The following is an 18,306-nucleotide window of genomic DNA, read 5'->3' as shown; positions in this document are numbered from 1 at the left end:
AGCTAACTGCAGACGAGGCTGCTCTTCTAGGTAGAAGAGATGTAAGCACAGAGGCACAATAGCCCAATTTGAGTGGGGAGCCCTGTTTCAGCTGACGGCCACCATACTCTGGTGGGGCCGGGGGTGGTGGCAGCCCCAGGTGTATACTTGCTCAGCTCCACCGATGTCCCCAGTCTGTTACTGATTGTGACCCACAGTCTTGCTGAGGAGGAGCTAGGGGAAGACCACAGCCAAGATGGACCGCCTCACCCCCACCCCACTCTGAGGAGCCAGCTACATTGATATTTTTGGATATCAATGATATTGATATTTTTCTACCTTGATATTTTTCTCTGAATGGTTCCTCTTTTCTAGGCTGTTCTTGCTGGCGATTTAATTCTTTCTGCAGCATCCATGGCTCTGGCACGAATTGGAAATACCACTGTTATATCTATTTTAACGCAAGTTATTGAAGATTTGGTGCGTGGTAGGTTAATTCTGATTTTCTTGTCTTATTCGGAATCTCCGTATAATTAGCCAGGCAAATCAAGCCGTCTTGCAAATGACCCCTTTCTTTCTTTACAGGTGAATTTCTTCAGCTAGGGTCAAAAGAAAATGAGAATGAAAGATTTGCACACTACCTTGAAAAGACCTTCAAGAAGACTGCCAGCCTGATAGCCAACAGTTGTAAAGCAGTATGTACGTTCTGTCTTTGTTCAAGTTAAAAAAAAAAAGAAAAGCCTTATGGCTCTTTTTTTGGGAGCTAATTTTCCTGGGGAACATTTCATTGGAGAACCTAAAAATAGTAACCCAAATCCCAAGAGGTCATTGAGAAAAGAATTATATCCCCAAACAGCGGAGAACTTCTGCTGTGGGTTTTGTTTCTGCTGTCTTCTGTTGCTGTGCGGATATCTTTCCTTTTCATCTTTCTTCCCAAGAGCAGAAGCAAAATAAGCCTTCTTCACCCCATCTCATCTCTAAACTGTGTGACATTTTGAACAACTTCTCATAAATGATGTCTTTCACAATTGCTGTCCCATATATCATTTCTGACATTTTACCCCTAAAAAGTTATGAAGTGCCGTGTTCTTAAATATATTCTTTGCCCAGGAGAAAACACCTCTTAGGTTGCATTACTGTTCTTTGTCCTGTGTTATGAGTCTTTTTCCATGAAATATAAACAAGCCATTTTTCAGGGCAGCAGGGTGGCTCAGTTAAGTGTCTCACACTTTTTTTTTTTAAATTTTATTTATTTATTTATTTATTTATTTAGTTAGTTAGTTAGTTAGTTATTCATTCATGAGAGACAGAGAGAGAAGCAGAGACACAGGCAGAGGGAGAAGCAGGCTCCATGTAGGGAGCCTGACGGGGGACTCGATTCTGGGTCTCCCGGATCACGCCCTGGGCTGAAGGCAGCGCTAAACTGCTAAGCCACCCGGGCTGCCTGTCTCACTCTTGGTTTTAGCTCAGGCTTTGATCTCAGGGTCATGAGTTCAAACCCTGCATGGAGCCTACTTAAAAAAAAAAAAAAAAAAACCCCAAGGCGTTTTGCTTTGGATATAAATCCAATGTAAACCATAACTTTTTCTCTCCCTGGCCTTCCTTCCGCTCTTTTTTTTAAAAGTCTGTATTCTCCTTAATCTGTCGACTAGAACATGTGGGATTCAGGACTCGCCCCTAAATGAGAGCCAGTTCTCTCCATAGAATTGCTCATCTAACGTATCTCAGCCTAACCAACGTGGCAGAGACACATCCTGGGCAAGCACTGGCCCCTTGCAATCAAAGCAGCAACAGAGGGAGCGTTCCAAGGGGCAGGTGCACATTGCTGCCATCACGCCCTATTAATATTACTGCAGTTGAGGAGCTTTTCCTCAGCCTCTCCAGTGAAAAAGGTCCCTTGCCAATAGTGTCTCGCTTTTGAAAAGTTCAAGAAGTGGATAATTGCGAGTCATAAAAGAATTAAGACATTTTCTTCCTGAAAAGACTAATTGAAACTCTAAGAAATGTGAGTTACATAGAACATGCTGGCCACAATTTCAGCCATTTTTGTCTTTATTGAAAGGGCTGATATTTTATTTCCAAGGAATTGCAAGTGTAGTTTTTAAAATAGATGGTTGAAAATATAATAGACGTTAGAATGCTGAATTAGAGAATGACTGATTTGAAAAGAGGTGCCATAAAGCTGTTACATCATACGTTTGATGGTCAAAGTCTCCATGAAGATAGACCGCCAATCTCATAAGGCACACTAGAGCGCTAGGTGAAGTTCACAGATGATCTCATGAGCTGGAGCCTGCAGGAGGAAGCGTTGGTGGGCAGTGGGGCTGTTGGAACTAGACGTTCTGAGATTGTCATTCACACAGTGTCCCACAGAACCAGGTACTAATACCCTCAGTGATCAAACGCTATGAAGGGCCAAGGAGATGGACCTGAGGCACCAAGGAAAGCAGTGATCATGGTCCCTATCCTCTCTGTTTGGGAAGCCAGAGGCATGATAGCACACATACTCATGTATAAACTGCACCTCGTTCTTCCCAGGCTAGCAAGGCAACAGTAGATGTGCAGAGTACCATGGCTCAGCCCTTTCTAAAAATGAAATGCTTGATGTTATCCACTAGGAGGCATGCTGGCATCATCCCACAACTACCCACTTTCTATGCGACTTATTCCTAAACTCCAGAACTGTTAGAATAATAAAGCAAAATCATTGTGTGAGCACTTTAAATAAAAGATTCTATATTTAAGTGCCTACGGGTAGAAATATTCCAGAGGTGTTACATATTCAAAGTGGCTATTTTTATATACCTGGTATTCAAAATGCAAAGACCTGTGGGCTCTAAAAGTTCATGCAAAGCAAGCTAAAAGTGCCAAAAAGAGGGAGTACAGAGAATTTAAACATTAGAATTATTACGGAATAACTAATCACAATCTAAGATGGTATGGGAATTAAGGAAATCTAGCAGCTTGCAATTTATTCTGCTGAAGACACCATTTCCTGGGCGCCTGGGTGGCTCAGTTGGTTAAGCATCTGCCTTCAGCTCAGGTCATGATCCCAGGGTCCTGGGCTGGAATCCAGCATTGGGCTTCCTGCTCTGCAGGAAGCCTGCTTCTCCTTCTTGCTTGGCCGGACACTTTCCAGCGTGTGAGCTTGCTTGCTCTCTCTCTTTCTCTTTGTGAAATAAATAAATAAAATCTTAAAAAAAGATAAAATAAAAAATAAAGACCATTCCCCTCCATCCTTAACCACTCCTTGCATTTTTAGTAGAAATAGTATAAAATCTAAGAGAGGGCTATCTAGGATTATGACAGTGATTGATAGGAACATAGAAGTAATGTATTTAAATGAGTGGTTACATATTTGTGTACATAGTCATACAGAATACATCAGAGCTTACCAATGAAGTCTATGATTTGTTCCCCAGAAAATCTGATGGGAATGAGATCTGAGAGGTCCAGTGGCCCATCCAGTGTTACTCAGGCAAACAGTGGCTGAGCTGGGATTCAAACCCAGAACTGGGTATGGTAATCCTGCATTCATTTCTTTTTCTTTTCTTTTTTCTTTTCTTTCTTTTCTTTTTTCTTTTCTTTCTTTTCTTTTTTCTTTCTTTTTCTTTTTTTTTTTTTTTTTTTTATTTCTGCTCTCTCCAGTGCTGCATAGGGCCTGGAATCAATGGGATCTCTCTTCCTGGTACTTGATTTTCAAAGCCACAATGTGCTACTACAGGATCTTGTTTTGTGGCTCGTATTTGCAGAACACGGACTTGGGTACAGTACTCTTCTCTAATCTGCAGATTGACTTTATTCCTATTTTGCCAACTGTCATAATATCGTAACAAAGGGGGGAAATGTTTCTGGTTCAGGAACTGATCAGGGTTCTCGTATTGCATTAACTGTCGTGACATTTTAGTCTCAATGGGGAGCAGTTCCCTGGCCGGTCTTTATTCTTACGTTACCTTGGAATTTTGAAAGGTGCAGGCTGGTTGCGTCGTTGAGCCTCTCAAGTTGGGATTTGTCTGCCACTTTGCACAGTTAGCTCCAGGTCACAGAGTGGGGGAAGACAGCAAGCAGAAGGGACGCCACCTTCTCTGGTCGTACTGTCGGGGGGGGGGGGGGGGGGCACGTGATGTCCCTTTGTCCTATTACTCCTATTACTGGTGATGTTCAGCTTGATTGGGGTGGTGGCTACCAGGTTTCTTCACTTTAAAGTTACTGTTTTTTCCCTACTTAGGGAGGTATTTTGAGATTATGTAAATCTGCTTCTTATCCAACTCTGGTTTTTGTATCTATTAATGATTCTTTCCTAAGTCATTTATTGCTTTGATGGTTCTTCTGAATGACAGTTTTGTGGATTCCATCATTCCTTTCGTATTACGCTTCCACAATAGAGTGGGCATTCTGTTTTAAGGAAGATCTTATCTATATAGACTCTTGGATTCTCATTCTGTGGATTATAACCCTTCATTGTTACTTATTTAAGTGCCAAATTATCCCAAGTTTGGCCAATAGGAAAGGCCCTTGAAACTGGCTCCTGTGTCCTGTTAATCTACCCTCTTTGTTCTTTTAGCACATCCTGAATTTCTAGCAGATGTTCTAGGCTCATCTTGTCCTTCCCATCACTGAGACTCATTATTTCTCCAAGGAGCTCTTTTCTTTTTGGTGAATGGTATTTAGAAACCAAGATCTTGTCTTAGGTATAATTGGACTGGCCCACTGGAGAAAGCCAGGAAATTTTAATATATGTAGGTGGATATGCGTATATCTTGGTCTTTTTATATCCCATCTGTGTGTATTCAAAACCATGAGGTCACCACAGGATTCCTGATTTCTTCTAGCATTCCTTCTTTCCCGACAGACAGTTGACCTTTGGACAACAAGGGTTTGAACTATACAGGTCCTTCAATGTGGGTTGTCTTTAAAAATTTTTTTTTAGTAAATACAGTAAGGCAGTGTGACAGTCCTTTCTCTTCTTTGTGATTTTTCTAATAACATTTTTTCTCTAGCTTTATTGTAAGAATAGGATATAATACATATAACCTCCAAAATATGTGTTAATCAGATGTGTTCATAACTGAGACTTTTGGTCAACAGTAGGCTGTTAAGTTTTGGGGGGAGTCAAAAGTTATGCATAGATTTTCAACTGCAGAGGAGGTGGGGGTGGTGTCAGCACCTCTGATCCCCAAGAATAAGAAGCTTAGCTCCCCATTCTCCACAAAATATGTATCTTCTTAATCCCTTAGACATATACGATAGGGGCTTAAAAATCGGTACCTCCTATCTCTGTAAAACAAAACAGAATAAAACAATCAAAACAACAAAAAACCTTCATTATTTATTGTTCTTTTTATCTTTAGACTGAGGATAATATAATAAAAAATCTGTGTTCAAAAGTTACCCTTCGCCCCTTTTCACTGTGGCTATATGTCATTATTTGAAATATAGGTTAAATTCCTTTTAACTCCGTTTTAGGAGTTCCCTCCCATCCTTAGGGGTTTTGTGTTTTCGGTTGGAGGCTGTTGTTGTTTCGAGTGTATGAAACGTTAACATAACTCTGAGTCCGGACTGTACAGACAGGTGACTGCCCGCCGCCCCTCGGCGGGTCCCTCCGCGCACCCCCTCCACATCCTTCCACCCGTCCTGCGAATACCTGGTCTCTTAGCTTCTGCTTCCACCTGTTTACACAGATGAATGGACACACGGGCCTGTGACCTCCCCTTCTTTCTTTTTCTTTTTCTTTTTCTTTTTTTTTTTTTAAGATTTTATTTATTTATTCATGAGAGACACACAGAGAGAGGCAGAGACACAGGCGGAGGGAGAAGCAGGCTCCATGCAGGGAGCCCGACGCGGGACTCGATCCAGGGTCTCCAGGATCACGCCCCGGGCCGCAGACGGCGCTAAACCGCTGCGCCTCCCGGGCTGCCCTTCCCCCTCCTTTCTTACAAGGAAAAGCCGTGTCCTGTGCCCGGTGTGCGCCTTGTCTGACCTTTGCACCTTGCCGTCTTCGGTTAAGGACTCGGGAGGGAAACGTCCCACGCTGCTCTGTAATGGTCCTCGGCTGCCAAAGCGCCGCATCGCGCCGGGAGTGCGCCTGTACGCGGGCGTTTGGGCTGCTGGCGCCTTCCCGGGCCGGGCGAGCCACGCTGGGGGCTTCCGCTTTGTTAGCGGGCCCCCGGGTGTCTTTCAGGGTAATTGTGCGCGGTTTCGATGCCCGCCTGCAGCTGTCCTCACCCGCCTCTGCAGCGCCGACGGATGGGCGGTGGGATGGCCCCGGGGTTCCGGACCTGAGCATCTCCTCAGGTGCTTACACGCCATGTGTAGCCCCTGAATGTTTGAGACTTGTCTCTCCGCGTCTTCTGCCCCACCCCCACCCCCACCCCCCGCTTCTCGCGGGTTTGGTCCTCCCCCCCCCCTGCAATTTTACTTCCCCCCCTACAATTTTAAAGAGCTCTTTATATATTAAGAATATGAGCTCTTTGTGATTTTACGTTGCCTGTGTTCTCTAGTATTTTTGGTTGGGTTTTGGCAACAACCTGTTTGGTATCTGTCGTGTAAGAATGAAGCTCCGAGAATCTCCACTATTTCTCAGTAAGTAAGACACAGGCCGATCCCTGTCTGCCTTGTGCGGTGGAAGCACACACTCGGGAGACAGCGGCGAGGCGCGTGCGGCCCGGGCCTTCTGGGACAGGGCTCTGAGCCTTGCAAGAGCGTGACCTCCCCCAGTAGAGGCGCCCGTGCGCCCGTGCACCCGTGCGCGGCGGGACCGGACCGGCGTGGCTCTGCTTCCCACACAAGGCGTAGCCGAGCTCCACTTTCTTGCCTTTGTCATTCCTGGAACGCTGAGAGCAGAAGCGCTCTCGCTGAGTCCACGCGCCTCCTTTGTGCTTTGGTGTTGCACGGCCTGGGACCCTCCCGGCTGGAAGGGCGGAGCCAGGCAGCCCCTTCCCGGGCGGGGGGGGGGGGGGGGACCCCGCTGAGAACAGCCCGTCCCGCGGGCGGCGCTCATCGCAGGCGGCGCAGCCTCGCGCTTCCCGGGCTCGCGGTTCGCCCTCTCTGGGCTTCCATTGTGCGCCCCTTGGAAGCAGCCTAGTATAAAGTGAGCGACAGAACCGTCTCCGGAGTCGGACCTCTTGGGTTCCAGTTCTGATTCCACCGTCTCCCAGCCCCGCAGCACCGGGCGCCGCCCTGTGTGCCTCCGGGCCGGTTCGGAAGCGAGTGAACCTGCGGGAAATCTCAGGATGGCGATGGCCCCGGCACGTGCTGGTGCTCAGGGGTGTTCACTCCTGCCAACCGCGAACCACAAGGGAAGTGCCTATGAAACGCTGTGAGGTTTAACTGAGATAATGTCATGTACTCTCCTAGGCACTCCCTAAATTTCAATCCGGTGAGTTTAGAAACGGAACGGAGATTCTGTTTCGTTTCGTTTCTGTATCTCTTACTTTTCGGGAAGAAAGCTGGCACTTCTGTGCAGTTTTGTGTTCACAGCGTGAACGGGGGTGCTCTGTGAGTCATTTCTGCCGAGAAAGGGCATCTTGTTCTGGGCGCGGCACGTCCCAGGCTGCCTAGGCTCCTCTGCTCTTTCGGCCAGCTTGAGGGGTATCTCGACTCTTGTCGCTTTCTGAATTGTGTCCCACGTGGCCTCGTGGATTCTTCAGTTTGGTTGGAAAGGGGAGTCTGTCCCTGTAGCGGTTATGAGCTTATTATACACGTGAGGAAGTGACCCTTGACAACACGCATGTTGTCATCTGAGCACGAGCCGCCAAAGATGACAATCACAGGCTACCTGACGTCATCAGAAACATCGTCAGGGCTGAGCAAGTTGTGTGATCGGCCTTTCGGTAGCCGCGGTGCACGGACACTGCCCCGCTCCTGTTTCCGCATCCAGGGGATGAGTGGGGGTTGGATTATTAACACCCACAAAGCCCTAGAGTTATCAGATGCCAGGCACTGTGCTGAGGTTTAAAAGCAGCATCACATGCATTCCTATGGCAACGCTAGGAGCTGAGTGCTTCCTCCCGCACGTTACAGAAGAGGAAACCGAAGCACAAAAATGTCAAGCAATACATCGAGATGAGGGGGGTCACCGCGCCTCGGAGAAGCCTGACTGCAGAGCCCGGCCCCAGCGCAAGGAGGTTGAGCCCCGGCCAGTGGGGTGGGGGATGGGGACTGAAGGTCTTTCACCATCAGGGACCCACTCCGGAAAGGACCCTGGTGCCACCTGGTTTTCTCATGCACTCGGTGTAGACGTTCCCTCTCCAGGGGACTTGATGCCCCTCCTGTTCCCCCTTGTCTGGTTTCTACCCAGTCTTTGTTTCCTAGAAATGTGACCAGGCCTGCCTGCTTAGCATGCTTATTAGAGCAATGGGAAATGCACTCAAGTGGCCAGCGCCAGCTAGGTTTTCTTGAGTTTTTGTTTGTTTGTTTTTTGGTTTTCTTGAGTTTTAAAAAGACTTCGAAATCCTATTTCTCCTCCCCTGAAAAAGGGAGGGGGGAGCTTTTATGTACTTAATTGCTTCTTGCTGGAGAAATCTAGAAACAGTAGGACCAGGGAAGACCCTTTGATAATGAGAAAACAGTATCTGTCGAAAGTGTGAGGCTTAAGGCTGTTACAGACATGTCAGGAAATAAGGGAAATCACCAAAAATTATTAAAAGAAAGGAAATACAAATGAGGAAATCTACATATGGCAACATCATGTGTGATGAGAGCAGATTAGGAGATCTATTCCTAAAATAAGAGTTAAATCAATAGAAAAATAAAAACAACATTTAGGCCAGATTTGCTGAGTGCTAGAAACAGCGAGAAAGATGGCTAATCCTGGGAGTAGAGGGGTGGAAAGTAGCTTCCCGAGAATTTAAGAGCACGATCTGAGATTGAAGCTGAAGCCCTTTCATTAAAAACACAGGTATTCTGTGCATGTCTGGTGTCCTTCTGAGGGCAGGATCTCCTGACTGCATAATACAGCCTCATCACCTCTTAACGGACTGTGTGCAAGGCTTGGCTGCTTGCTTGTTGCCAGCGACTCATTCCAGATTTCTCTCTCGGCTTCAGGTCTCTGTCCTAGGATGCCCGGACCCGGTGGTGCATGAGATTGCCTATCAATACGGAAAAAATGTGGGCATAGCCTTTCAGGTTGGTCCGCTGCCTTTTAAGAACGTGACCTGTTGGCACAGTGGGAAGGGCCTCGGTGACACCGGTATGGCAGTGCTTTTGACATAGCTTTTTTCTGTTTGCTAGCTGATAGATGATGTGTTGGACTTCACCTCATGTTCTGACCAGATGGGCAAACCAACGTCCGCGGATCTGAAGCTTGGCTTAGCCACGGGCCCAGTCTTATTTGCTTGCCAACAGGTGTGTTTTCTAAACTCTCTTTGACACAGCGCTTTGAATCTTCCAGGCACGGCTGATGGGAAGGTTCAGATAAGGAAGGTGTGGGGAAGCATTTTACATAGAGACCTTAGATCTAGATGTGACCTTGGCTCTGTGCCAGAGATACTGGGACTAGTTTACTCTAAAGCTTTATCTGTGTCCTCATCTGTGACACTGAGGAGATGACCACCGTCATCCCAGGGCTGTTGTGAGGATTAACTGAGATAACATTCCTGGAGGTACTTGACAAAAGCCAGCGTGCATCCAAGGTAGCATTACTATTATTTCCATGTTTTAGGGACTGACAAGGTGAATGGTTTCCGCATCTTGATTATAGAACTGGACTTGGGGTATGCCTCAGATCCCCTTAAAAAGGCACAGGAAGGGCCTCCAAGCATGAGAAATTCTGAGAAATTCTGCAGTTTTAGAAGTTTAATGGGACTGTTTGCTACTCTCAGAGAGCCTTGGCCACTGCCTCAAAAATGTCAAGAAGTCAGTGGAATGCACTACTAGAGCCACATAGTTTCTCCTTTCTCCAGATTGAGGGGCTGCCCATTAAGGAAGTAAGTAAAGCTGCCTTCATATTCTCCTTAATACGGATAAGAGTTTAGGACCTTCACATGTTGCAGGGACTGTGAGGCAGACATTTCCAGAGCCTGCTCTGGAGCCTGGCCACATTGCTCGGGGCTGGGCCAAATGTGGCTTGAAGTAAGTGGGACATTGGCTGGCATTTGGACATCTTTTTAATAAATTTTCATCTTTGTAGTATATTTAATCCTGTATTAGCAAAGTGATAAGATGTTCATCACCATGCCATTAAATTAAAAATTAGCTCTTTGGTCTAAAACTTTAGTAACTTTTAGCCTCTCCAAGAGTTTTGCCTCTGTTCTTTCTCAAAATTTGCAGAGCTAAACCAACCATGTCTTCCGTAGAATTCAGTGATTCCATTTTGACATTACTGAAGCCAGTGATCTTGCTTTGATCAGTTTCTGATCCAAGAAAGGCAAGATCACCTTTTATCCACTGCCCAGCAGAGCCGTCACCAGGATAATTCTCCTCGGAGGAGGCCGGTGGCTTGGGGGGCCTGGGCCAGGACGACACAACACACTAGAGGACAGCCGTCAGCTGAGGAACAAGGGCTCCAGATATCCAGATATTTGTGGAAATATCTGTCCTCACTGCCAGGTTCTGTCCTCGCAGAACTTTGAGGCTGAGGTGAGAAGTCAAAGGTGTGCTACAAATGGTCCTCTCTCCTGTGGAGACTAACTTGCCAGCCCACACCTCAAGGAGAATACTAAAACATGTGCTAAGCTCTGACAAAAATTTATAAAATCCCCCTGAATACATGAAAGCACGAGCAAGGAATATTTTTTTTTTTTCCCATTAACCCACAAAAAAGGATTCATGAGCCAAGCAAACGTAAAGGCATGCCGGAGCCTAGAAAGATCACTGCCTTCCATCTCTCGGACTACAAACATTACTCTACTCCTGAGGCCCTGATTAGCCAATGTGAGTAAAGAACAGGAGGAGCGGAGGACACGGGGACTGGGCCAGCTCAGGAAAGATTTCTGCAGTGAGGCCCTGAGTTATCAAGATGAGTAGGGAGCAGGCCTTTTCCAAAAGAAACTTGCACCCTACCAAAAAGCTCTGGTGTCGGACTTTTAGAAATCTTAGCAGTTAAATAACTGTTGTGAGCCCTATGACACTAACAGTTGAGTCCCCCTAAACTGCAAGGTGACGGACTGAGAATGGATGCCTCTTCTGATTGTTTCACTAGGAACATATTTCAGAAGAAACGGATTTGCTTTCCTCCACACAAAGGAGTAATAAATAATTCTCCCTTCAGATGTAGTGGGGCAAAGGCGGTGGGGGGGAGGGGATCCTGCCTATGTGTTAACTAGTGAGTACTGATACATCAGAGATTAAAAATGCTGGTTTGGAAAGGCAAAGGGCAAGGAAAAGGCACACACAGAAGCTTACGGCGTCCCAAACCACAGTGCTACAGGTCTCCTTGGGAATGCAGCATCACCAGGCACCCACCCACCCTTCCCAGACAACACTGTTCCCATCTGCCTGGAAGGTGGCAGGAAAAGGAGTGAACAAGGCGCACGGCAGCCTTAGAAAAGGGAACAGAGGGGTGCCGAGCAGGCAGTGACCCTGGGCTGAACCTGCTTCCTAAGTAGACTGGCTGCTGTGTCCCGCACAGGTGTGCAGGCAAGAGTTACGAAAAACAGCTTAAGTTGTTTTCAAGGAAAACATCAAGTTTAGGCTCTACCGTGGACTACACTGTCAAGAAAGGGATTCTTGGCCAGAAATGTGAAAAGATTGACATCGCCAGAAGTGGTTTGGGGTAAAACAGGTTCCAAAATGACATGAGACTGTGCAGTATCTCCATTTAATGAAAATGCATTGTTTTCATGGTTTGCAAAGTATTCTTTCATACGTTCTCTTTCACCTCACAACTCCTCTTTGTGGTAGGCATTATGCCCATTCTACACGTAAGAGGATGACATGCAGACCTGGCCAAATTAACCGTCTGGTAGATGGCACAGCAGATTACTGAACACCAGCTCCTCTAAGACCACTATTTCTTTCACTCCACAATGTAATATAATTGCCAGTGCTGACGCTGATGAAAGCTTGTCTAATGCCTGGTGGGGCTTCCGGCAGAGCAGGTAACTCGTGCGCTCTGGCCCTGGTGACACTCGAGAAGAGCCTCTGTCAGCCTTCATGATCTGTCATTAACTGGCCCACTTAGCAGAGTCCTCCTAAGATGTTTGTAATCTTTTTCCATAGGTGGGTGACTTTTATTTGCCAGTTACTTAAATTAGTCTTTGAATTTTTCCACTTGTGAACGCTGAGTCTCGACCAGAAGTAACTTTGGGAAAACATTTTTCCTTTTTAACACTAGGTTGTCTTGAAATAGGAATTTCCTGATCCCAACAACTTAATGAAACTCCCTCTCCTTGGAATTCACTATTTTTGATATTTTTCTAAAGAGGTTTCTGGATAACAGTACAGGGGATTTAAGAGAAGTTTTGGGATTTCTGGAGAGGCCCCATTAATGACAGTGTCCTTCCATCAATGCGTATATACATATTTTCTGTAAGAACAGAAATGTCATGTTAAGTCTTTAAAAAAGAGTATGTAAGTTGGATTTTGAGAACTTGAAAAACAAAATGGAAGTGATTTTTAGGTTCTTTTTTTTTTTTTCTTCCATGAGATTGTGTTAGTTCACAGATATCCTTTAAAAGATCTTTTCCTTTCTTCTGCTTCTCTTATTTGATAGAAGTCACCAGACTTAAATGTCAGCCAGCTGCCGCCACCAGCCCCAGCCCCTGCACCAGCTGTACAGGCTTCTGTTGTGACTGGCTGGTCCCCTAGAGTTACCCAGGTTTTGTTTGAGTAAGCTTGCTACATTTATTGAATCGTCTTTGTAGTTTAGTTTATGGATACATTTCACAGTTAGAATAGGATTCGTCCTTCTCTTTTTTTTTTTTTTCCCCTGCAGATTTACTTATTTTAGAGAGAGTGAGAAAGAGAGAGCAGGGGTGCGGGGAGAGGGGAGAGAATCTTTACGCAAACTCTTCACTGAGTTTGGAGCCCAACGTGGCTGACTATCCTGGCCTGAGCTGAAACCAAGAGTCACTCAGCACCTAGGTGCCCCTAGTTCATCCTACTCCTAAAAGGTTTCCTTATCTCAAATTAAAACAGCCTGGACAAACAAATTTCCTTATTTCTCACTAAGTCCGCAAACAGGCAATTGTTCCTGTTAACGCCTCTCACTTCTTGGCTTAGGCAATGAGGGGACAGGGGAATGCCTGGGGGAAGAGCGTGGTCATTTGCATATGAAAATTGCACACACTAGTATTTAAAGGAAGGATGTACTCACACTCAATGCAAATATTTTCTTCAAGCTTTGCTTTCTCGAAGCATTTTATACTAAAAGGAGAGAAACCACACAGCACATTTTACCACCCTTGTTGGTCCTGCAGAAAAAGCTCATGCACCATAAACAAGGTAACTTTACCAGATGCCCAGGATAGTATCCTGTCAGCCCGAAGGGTATGGCCCTCCTGAAAGCCAGTTTTGGAACGTGCTATTAAGACAGATGCCGACCTGATTTGGCTTTTTACCACTAAAATGGATTGATTTGAGCTTCCTGATATGTTCCCTGTAAAACATAAATTATTCTATTCTTAAAAGGTCAGTAACTAAAACAAATCACTGGTGTTCATTTACGAACTAACCATTTGCTGGCCTTTACACTTTATAAGCATGTGAACAGCCTCGACAAGTTTAGAACTGTGTTCTGACACATCCTTTGCTCTGCAAGGAACATTCTCTTAATTCTTCATCTGTCACCATCCGGTTGAGGTTTTTCTATGTGTGCCCTATTTTTTCTTCTAGGATTACTAATACCGTGGTGGTGGTTACAGGACAACAACTTCAGACTCCCTGCCAGGGAAAAACTGGCAACTGCTGTAAGCGCTGATGTGTCCAAAACCAAACATATCCTACCTCTTATTTCATGGAACCAGAAGCTGTTAGAGCTGATGGGGAGGCTAGGACCTCAGGTTATGGAGCTCACTCAACTGTGGAGGCACCATGACTGGAGTTCCCATGTAGAAAATGAAGGGATCTGGTGTCCTGACTTCCTGATTTTGTTCACGGTGACAATTCTCTGAATTGTTGCTTAGTATTGCGGAATACAGAATTAACTACAGTAATGTGACTGGCCTGTCTACCTCTGTCTCCTAATTCAGTGGTTCTCAAGCTTGGCTGCACATTAAAAACCCCTGGAGTGCTTCTAAAATCCTTATGCACAAGCCGGACCACCCCACACCTCCCACTCCACCCTCTGCCCCAGCTAATAATAGAAGCAGAATCTTTGGGAGCAGATCCAGGCCACCATGAACTTCCCAAGCGACTCCAGTGTGCAGTCAGCATTGAGTACCCCTGCTCTGATCCGCTTGACAAGCTGCTGAGGTAGAGCTCTGCTCAGAACACCCTCTGCCTGGATACCTCAGTAGCTTTCAGGTGTCACCCAGTTTAGCACTACAAGTAGAATGCCTAGAATTCCCAGCCTGCTCCTAGGCCACTGCTTCTCAAACTGTCAGCAGGGTCAACAGAGTCCGTATCATCAGAACCTGTTAGAAATGCATGCTCAGGCCCAACCTACTCATCACGAAACTTGGAGGGAGTGGCCCAATAGGCCTCTGGTGATCTGGTGCAATCTAAAGTTTGAGAACTACAAGAGAAGCCACTAAGGAGATTTTAGGGACGTACTTTGTTCCTTTGCTCTTTTTACTCAGTGTTGGACCGAGGATAGAATAGAACACCAGAAAGAACGAGGACCAATAGTTACCTCTCCTGAGCAGCAGCTCAGTCCCTGGGCATGGAAAAAGGAGGTCTCTTAGCTCTGCTTCTTTAATTGCTACAATTTACTGCCCACCCCCCACCATCTAAACATTTAATCCTTTTTGGATTTTTCTCCTGTTGTTGCAAACTTAGTGTTAGAACATTTGATTCTCACAAGAGCAATAAATAGATTTCTTTCTTTATGGTTAGTTCCCAGAAATGAACGCTATGATAATGAGACGGTTCAGTTTGCCTGGAGATGTGGACAGAGCTCGACAATATGTATTGCAGGTAAGATTATCTTACAAAGAAGGCAGGAGCAAGAACAATGTGGCAGAGTTCTTGAATCAAATAATGTTAACAAGTTTTAGATGCAAAACCAAGTGTGGTCAATCTTTGACAAAAACCGAGAAGGAGAAACTTGTATAATTCCTTTTTCTTCTAGAATTCTTTCTAAAGACTGCAATTTAATTGGCCTTGGGTAAGGCGTGGACATTAGGATTAAAAGCTACCCAAGTGAGTCTAATGTGCAGTATGTGCAGAGCCCCACTAGTCAGAAATCAGTCTTCCCCAAATCCACGGGCAGCATGCTGCTCCCAGCCACACAGATGCGCCCCACCCGGGGCAGGCGCTCACCTTTGCCACCACCATGATTATCATCATCTCAGCATTGGTCCTCCCTAGTCCCTCCCAGAACTGCCATCAGTGGTCACTTAAGAACCAACAGCGGCAGACTCTTTAAACTTCAAGGGCTGTAAGCTTACTTCAGATGTATTGCCACATATCCTTAGAACTTTTCTGTAGAAGCCACATCTTTTTACGTTTTCCCTTTCAATAACTATCTTTTGAGAATGAGATAGGGTGAACAGTTTTAATAAGCTCACGAGTGGTCTGGGATCTATGGTTAGTGCAGTACTTAAAAGAATACCAGGTATAGTTACCTTTCAGATTTCCAAAAAGCAAGACCCCCTCCAAAAGATATATTTCTCTTAACTCTCTGTACTTTAAGCATCACGATTTGCCACCACCTCTTTGGAGGGTAATTCAGCAGTATTAACAACTCCGTACAAGGGGCTGTAGTTGAGGTCGATGTACCTGGGAGAGGTTCTGGTGTCAGAAATAATAGTATTACTGAAGGCTGAAGTGAGAAGTCAGACTGAAAAGAGGCAAAATTAACTGTTGATCTTAGCAAAACAGTGAAGTTGCAGCAACCCTAGGCAGAAATGCATTTAGAAAGGCACAATGTTCTCTTAAATTCTCCAAAGACCTCTAAATTCTAGCTCCCTTCACCCAGAGTGCCTTCCTAATCCCTTATTCCTTCATTAAATATGAATGGACAGCTAGGATTACTAAATAGTTGATTAGAGCTTGCTGATTGAGACCAAGGTAAAGGGAAATACTCAGGGAAAAATGTAAATGGGAGGGGGCGGGGAAAATACTGTATCCATAGAACAAGAATAGAATATGTTTTGAAAAACACAGAACGAGCTCTAAGAAAACCTAAATGATTGTAAAAAACTAGCTCCAAAGGAGGATTCTAACATGAAATGAGCAAATCTTCGAAAAAGTAAACAGCAAGGAAAGAAAATGAGAAAAGCTTTGAGAGGATCAGTACGACGACATGAGACAACAGGTATTTCAGGAAGAGAATCCAAAAACAGGAAAGAGTGGTCTGGAGAAGAGCTCAAAACTGGCTTGGGATATAGCAAGAACCCTGGATGCCAGGGGGCAGCAGGCAAGGCCTTCCAAATGACGAGGAGACATTTAAACCTAGAATTCGGGGATCCCTGGGTGGCTCAGCGGTTTAGCGCCTGCCTTTGCCCCGGGGCGCGGTCCTGGAGTCCCGGGATCAAGTCCCGCGTTGGGCTCCCAGCATGAAGCCTGCTTCCCCCTCCTCCTGTGTCTGCCTCTCTCTCCCTCTCTGTCGATCATAAATGAATTAAGAAATAAATCTTTAAAAAAATAAAATAAACCTAGAATTCTATATCCGTTCATTAAATATGAAGGCAGAAGTCATCCTTACACTTAAATACTGTAAAGCTGATTTCCAGTACCCATTTTCTGAGTGAGTTATCTCTGGATATATTTCAGTAACAACGTGGGAACACCAAGAACGAGAAAGCTGTGGGCACTCAAATCAGTGGACTAAAAACCTACCTGGGATGGCAGCTGTTAGAGCTGGAAGGCAGTGAGCCTAAGCAACAAACAGAATGATGAAGGCAGTGGAGAGATTAGGGATCAGGAGCTGCTTTCCCAAAGAGGAAGAAAAGGAGGCAGTTATATTCAGAAGTGGGCTTCTGTACAATACAGCAGAGCAAACTAAAATACATCCTATTTTGTGTCGATCGGTAAACTACAGAAAATCAGAGGCCTTTCAGAATGATGCTAGGAATATTCTATTCTGAATGATAGCGGGCTCATGAGCTTGGAACCACGAAGGAGGAAATAAAATGAGTTACAGGACTTGATTCTGCAGCAAATGTATTTTTACTTCATGGAAACAGTGTTTTATTAGCGTTCAGCTTTTAGAACCAACATAAAAACATGGTTCCAGAAGAGAATGCAAATCTCTATAGCGTAAAGGTATAAAGAATAGGAACACTGGTATCCTTGAGATAAAGTGAGAAATTGGTGCTACATGAACTTAACAGAAGGTGGCAGTAGAATTAACAAACCAGAAGGCGTAGGGTGGATGGGCTGCATCCTCACCTTTCTTAGCAGAAAGGTAATAAAGTTGCTAATTAAGACATTAAAACCAGCAGATAAGGCTGTAGTCTTTAGAAGAACAGAACTGTTGATTTCCATCCTACGTGCGCTTTTATTATGTATATGTTCTTTTCTAACTATAGATTTCACTTAAAAATTTATACATATTGCATATATGTACAACTTTTAAAAAACTCCATACTTAAAAGGGAAAGTAGATGGCTATTTGATATTAATGAGTTAGTTGCTTTGCATGCTGATAGAATAAATATGTGCTTCACTCTGAGAAAAGTGCCTCAACATAGTAGGAAGAGGAAGCTGGAATGATGAGTTGCTGAGAGCACCTGAAACATAGTTTGACTCTTTATTAACCTGGATCTCAACAAAAGTACATCTTAACTCTCTACTATAGCAAGAATTTAAGAGCTGATCCCAGTGAGTGATGCGTCTCTCCTCTTTTGTTGTACTCCCCAGAGTGATGGTGTGCAGCAAACAACCTACCTCGCGCAGCGGTACTGCCATGAAGCAATCAGAGAAATCAGTAAACTTCGACCATCCGCTGAAAGAGATGCCCTCATACAGCTTTCAGAAATTGTACTCACAAGAGATAAATGACAACTCTTTCTGTTATTTCTGGCAGCTATTTTACCAGACTGTGCCTAAAGAATTTTGTGAAATACACTTTGCTTCATGTGCAATAACCAAAAATCATTTCAAAAAACCATTTCAACCTTATTGATGGGCAATTTTTTTTTTATTGGCAAAGTTTTTCAGAAAACTTTTTAAATGTAATTAAACCACCCGAATTTGTCACTCTAGTCCTGTAAATTCTCATCGAGGTATCTTGATGGTTATATGTGGTATTGTTTACACTGTTAAGATCCACATGTAAAGCCA

General features: G+C 44.8%; 1 protein-coding gene across 7 annotated transcripts in view; it reads left to right on the top strand.

The window, feature by feature from the left end:
- The window catches only part of PDSS1 (decaprenyl diphosphate synthase subunit 1), a 47,876-nt gene extending 29,660 nt beyond the window's left edge, over nt 1-18,216 (top strand). For 2 of the 7 annotated variants that reach the window (XM_055331357.1, XM_055331355.1), the window contains exons 6-12: nt 355-466; nt 565-674; nt 9,025-9,105; nt 9,211-9,324; nt 9,801-9,905; nt 14,914-14,994; nt 17,884-18,216. In XM_055331357.1, coding sequence (XP_055187332.1) covers nt 355-466; nt 565-674; nt 9,025-9,105; nt 9,211-9,324; nt 9,801-9,905; nt 14,914-14,994; nt 17,884-18,024 — 744 coding nt within the window. In that variant the 3' untranslated portion in view covers nt 18,025-18,216. Of the gene's footprint in view, nt 1-354; nt 467-564; nt 679-9,024; nt 9,106-9,210; nt 9,325-9,800; nt 9,906-13,752; nt 14,995-17,883 lie in introns of those variants that run through there. The other 5 variants (XR_008665244.1, XR_008665245.1, XM_055331356.1 and 2 more) reach the window with 5 other exon arrangements.
- The last annotated feature ends 90 nt before the right edge of the window (nt 18,217-18,306 follow it).

The sequence above is a fragment of the Nyctereutes procyonoides genome, unplaced genomic scaffold, assembly GCF_905146905.1.
Source record: "Nyctereutes procyonoides isolate TBG_1078 unplaced genomic scaffold, NYPRO_anot_genome, whole genome shotgun sequence".
Lineage (NCBI taxonomy): Eukaryota > Metazoa > Chordata > Mammalia > Carnivora > Canidae > Nyctereutes > Nyctereutes procyonoides.
The sequence above is the reverse complement of the archived record's forward strand: the minus strand, read 5'-3'. Positions and strand labels throughout refer to the sequence as shown.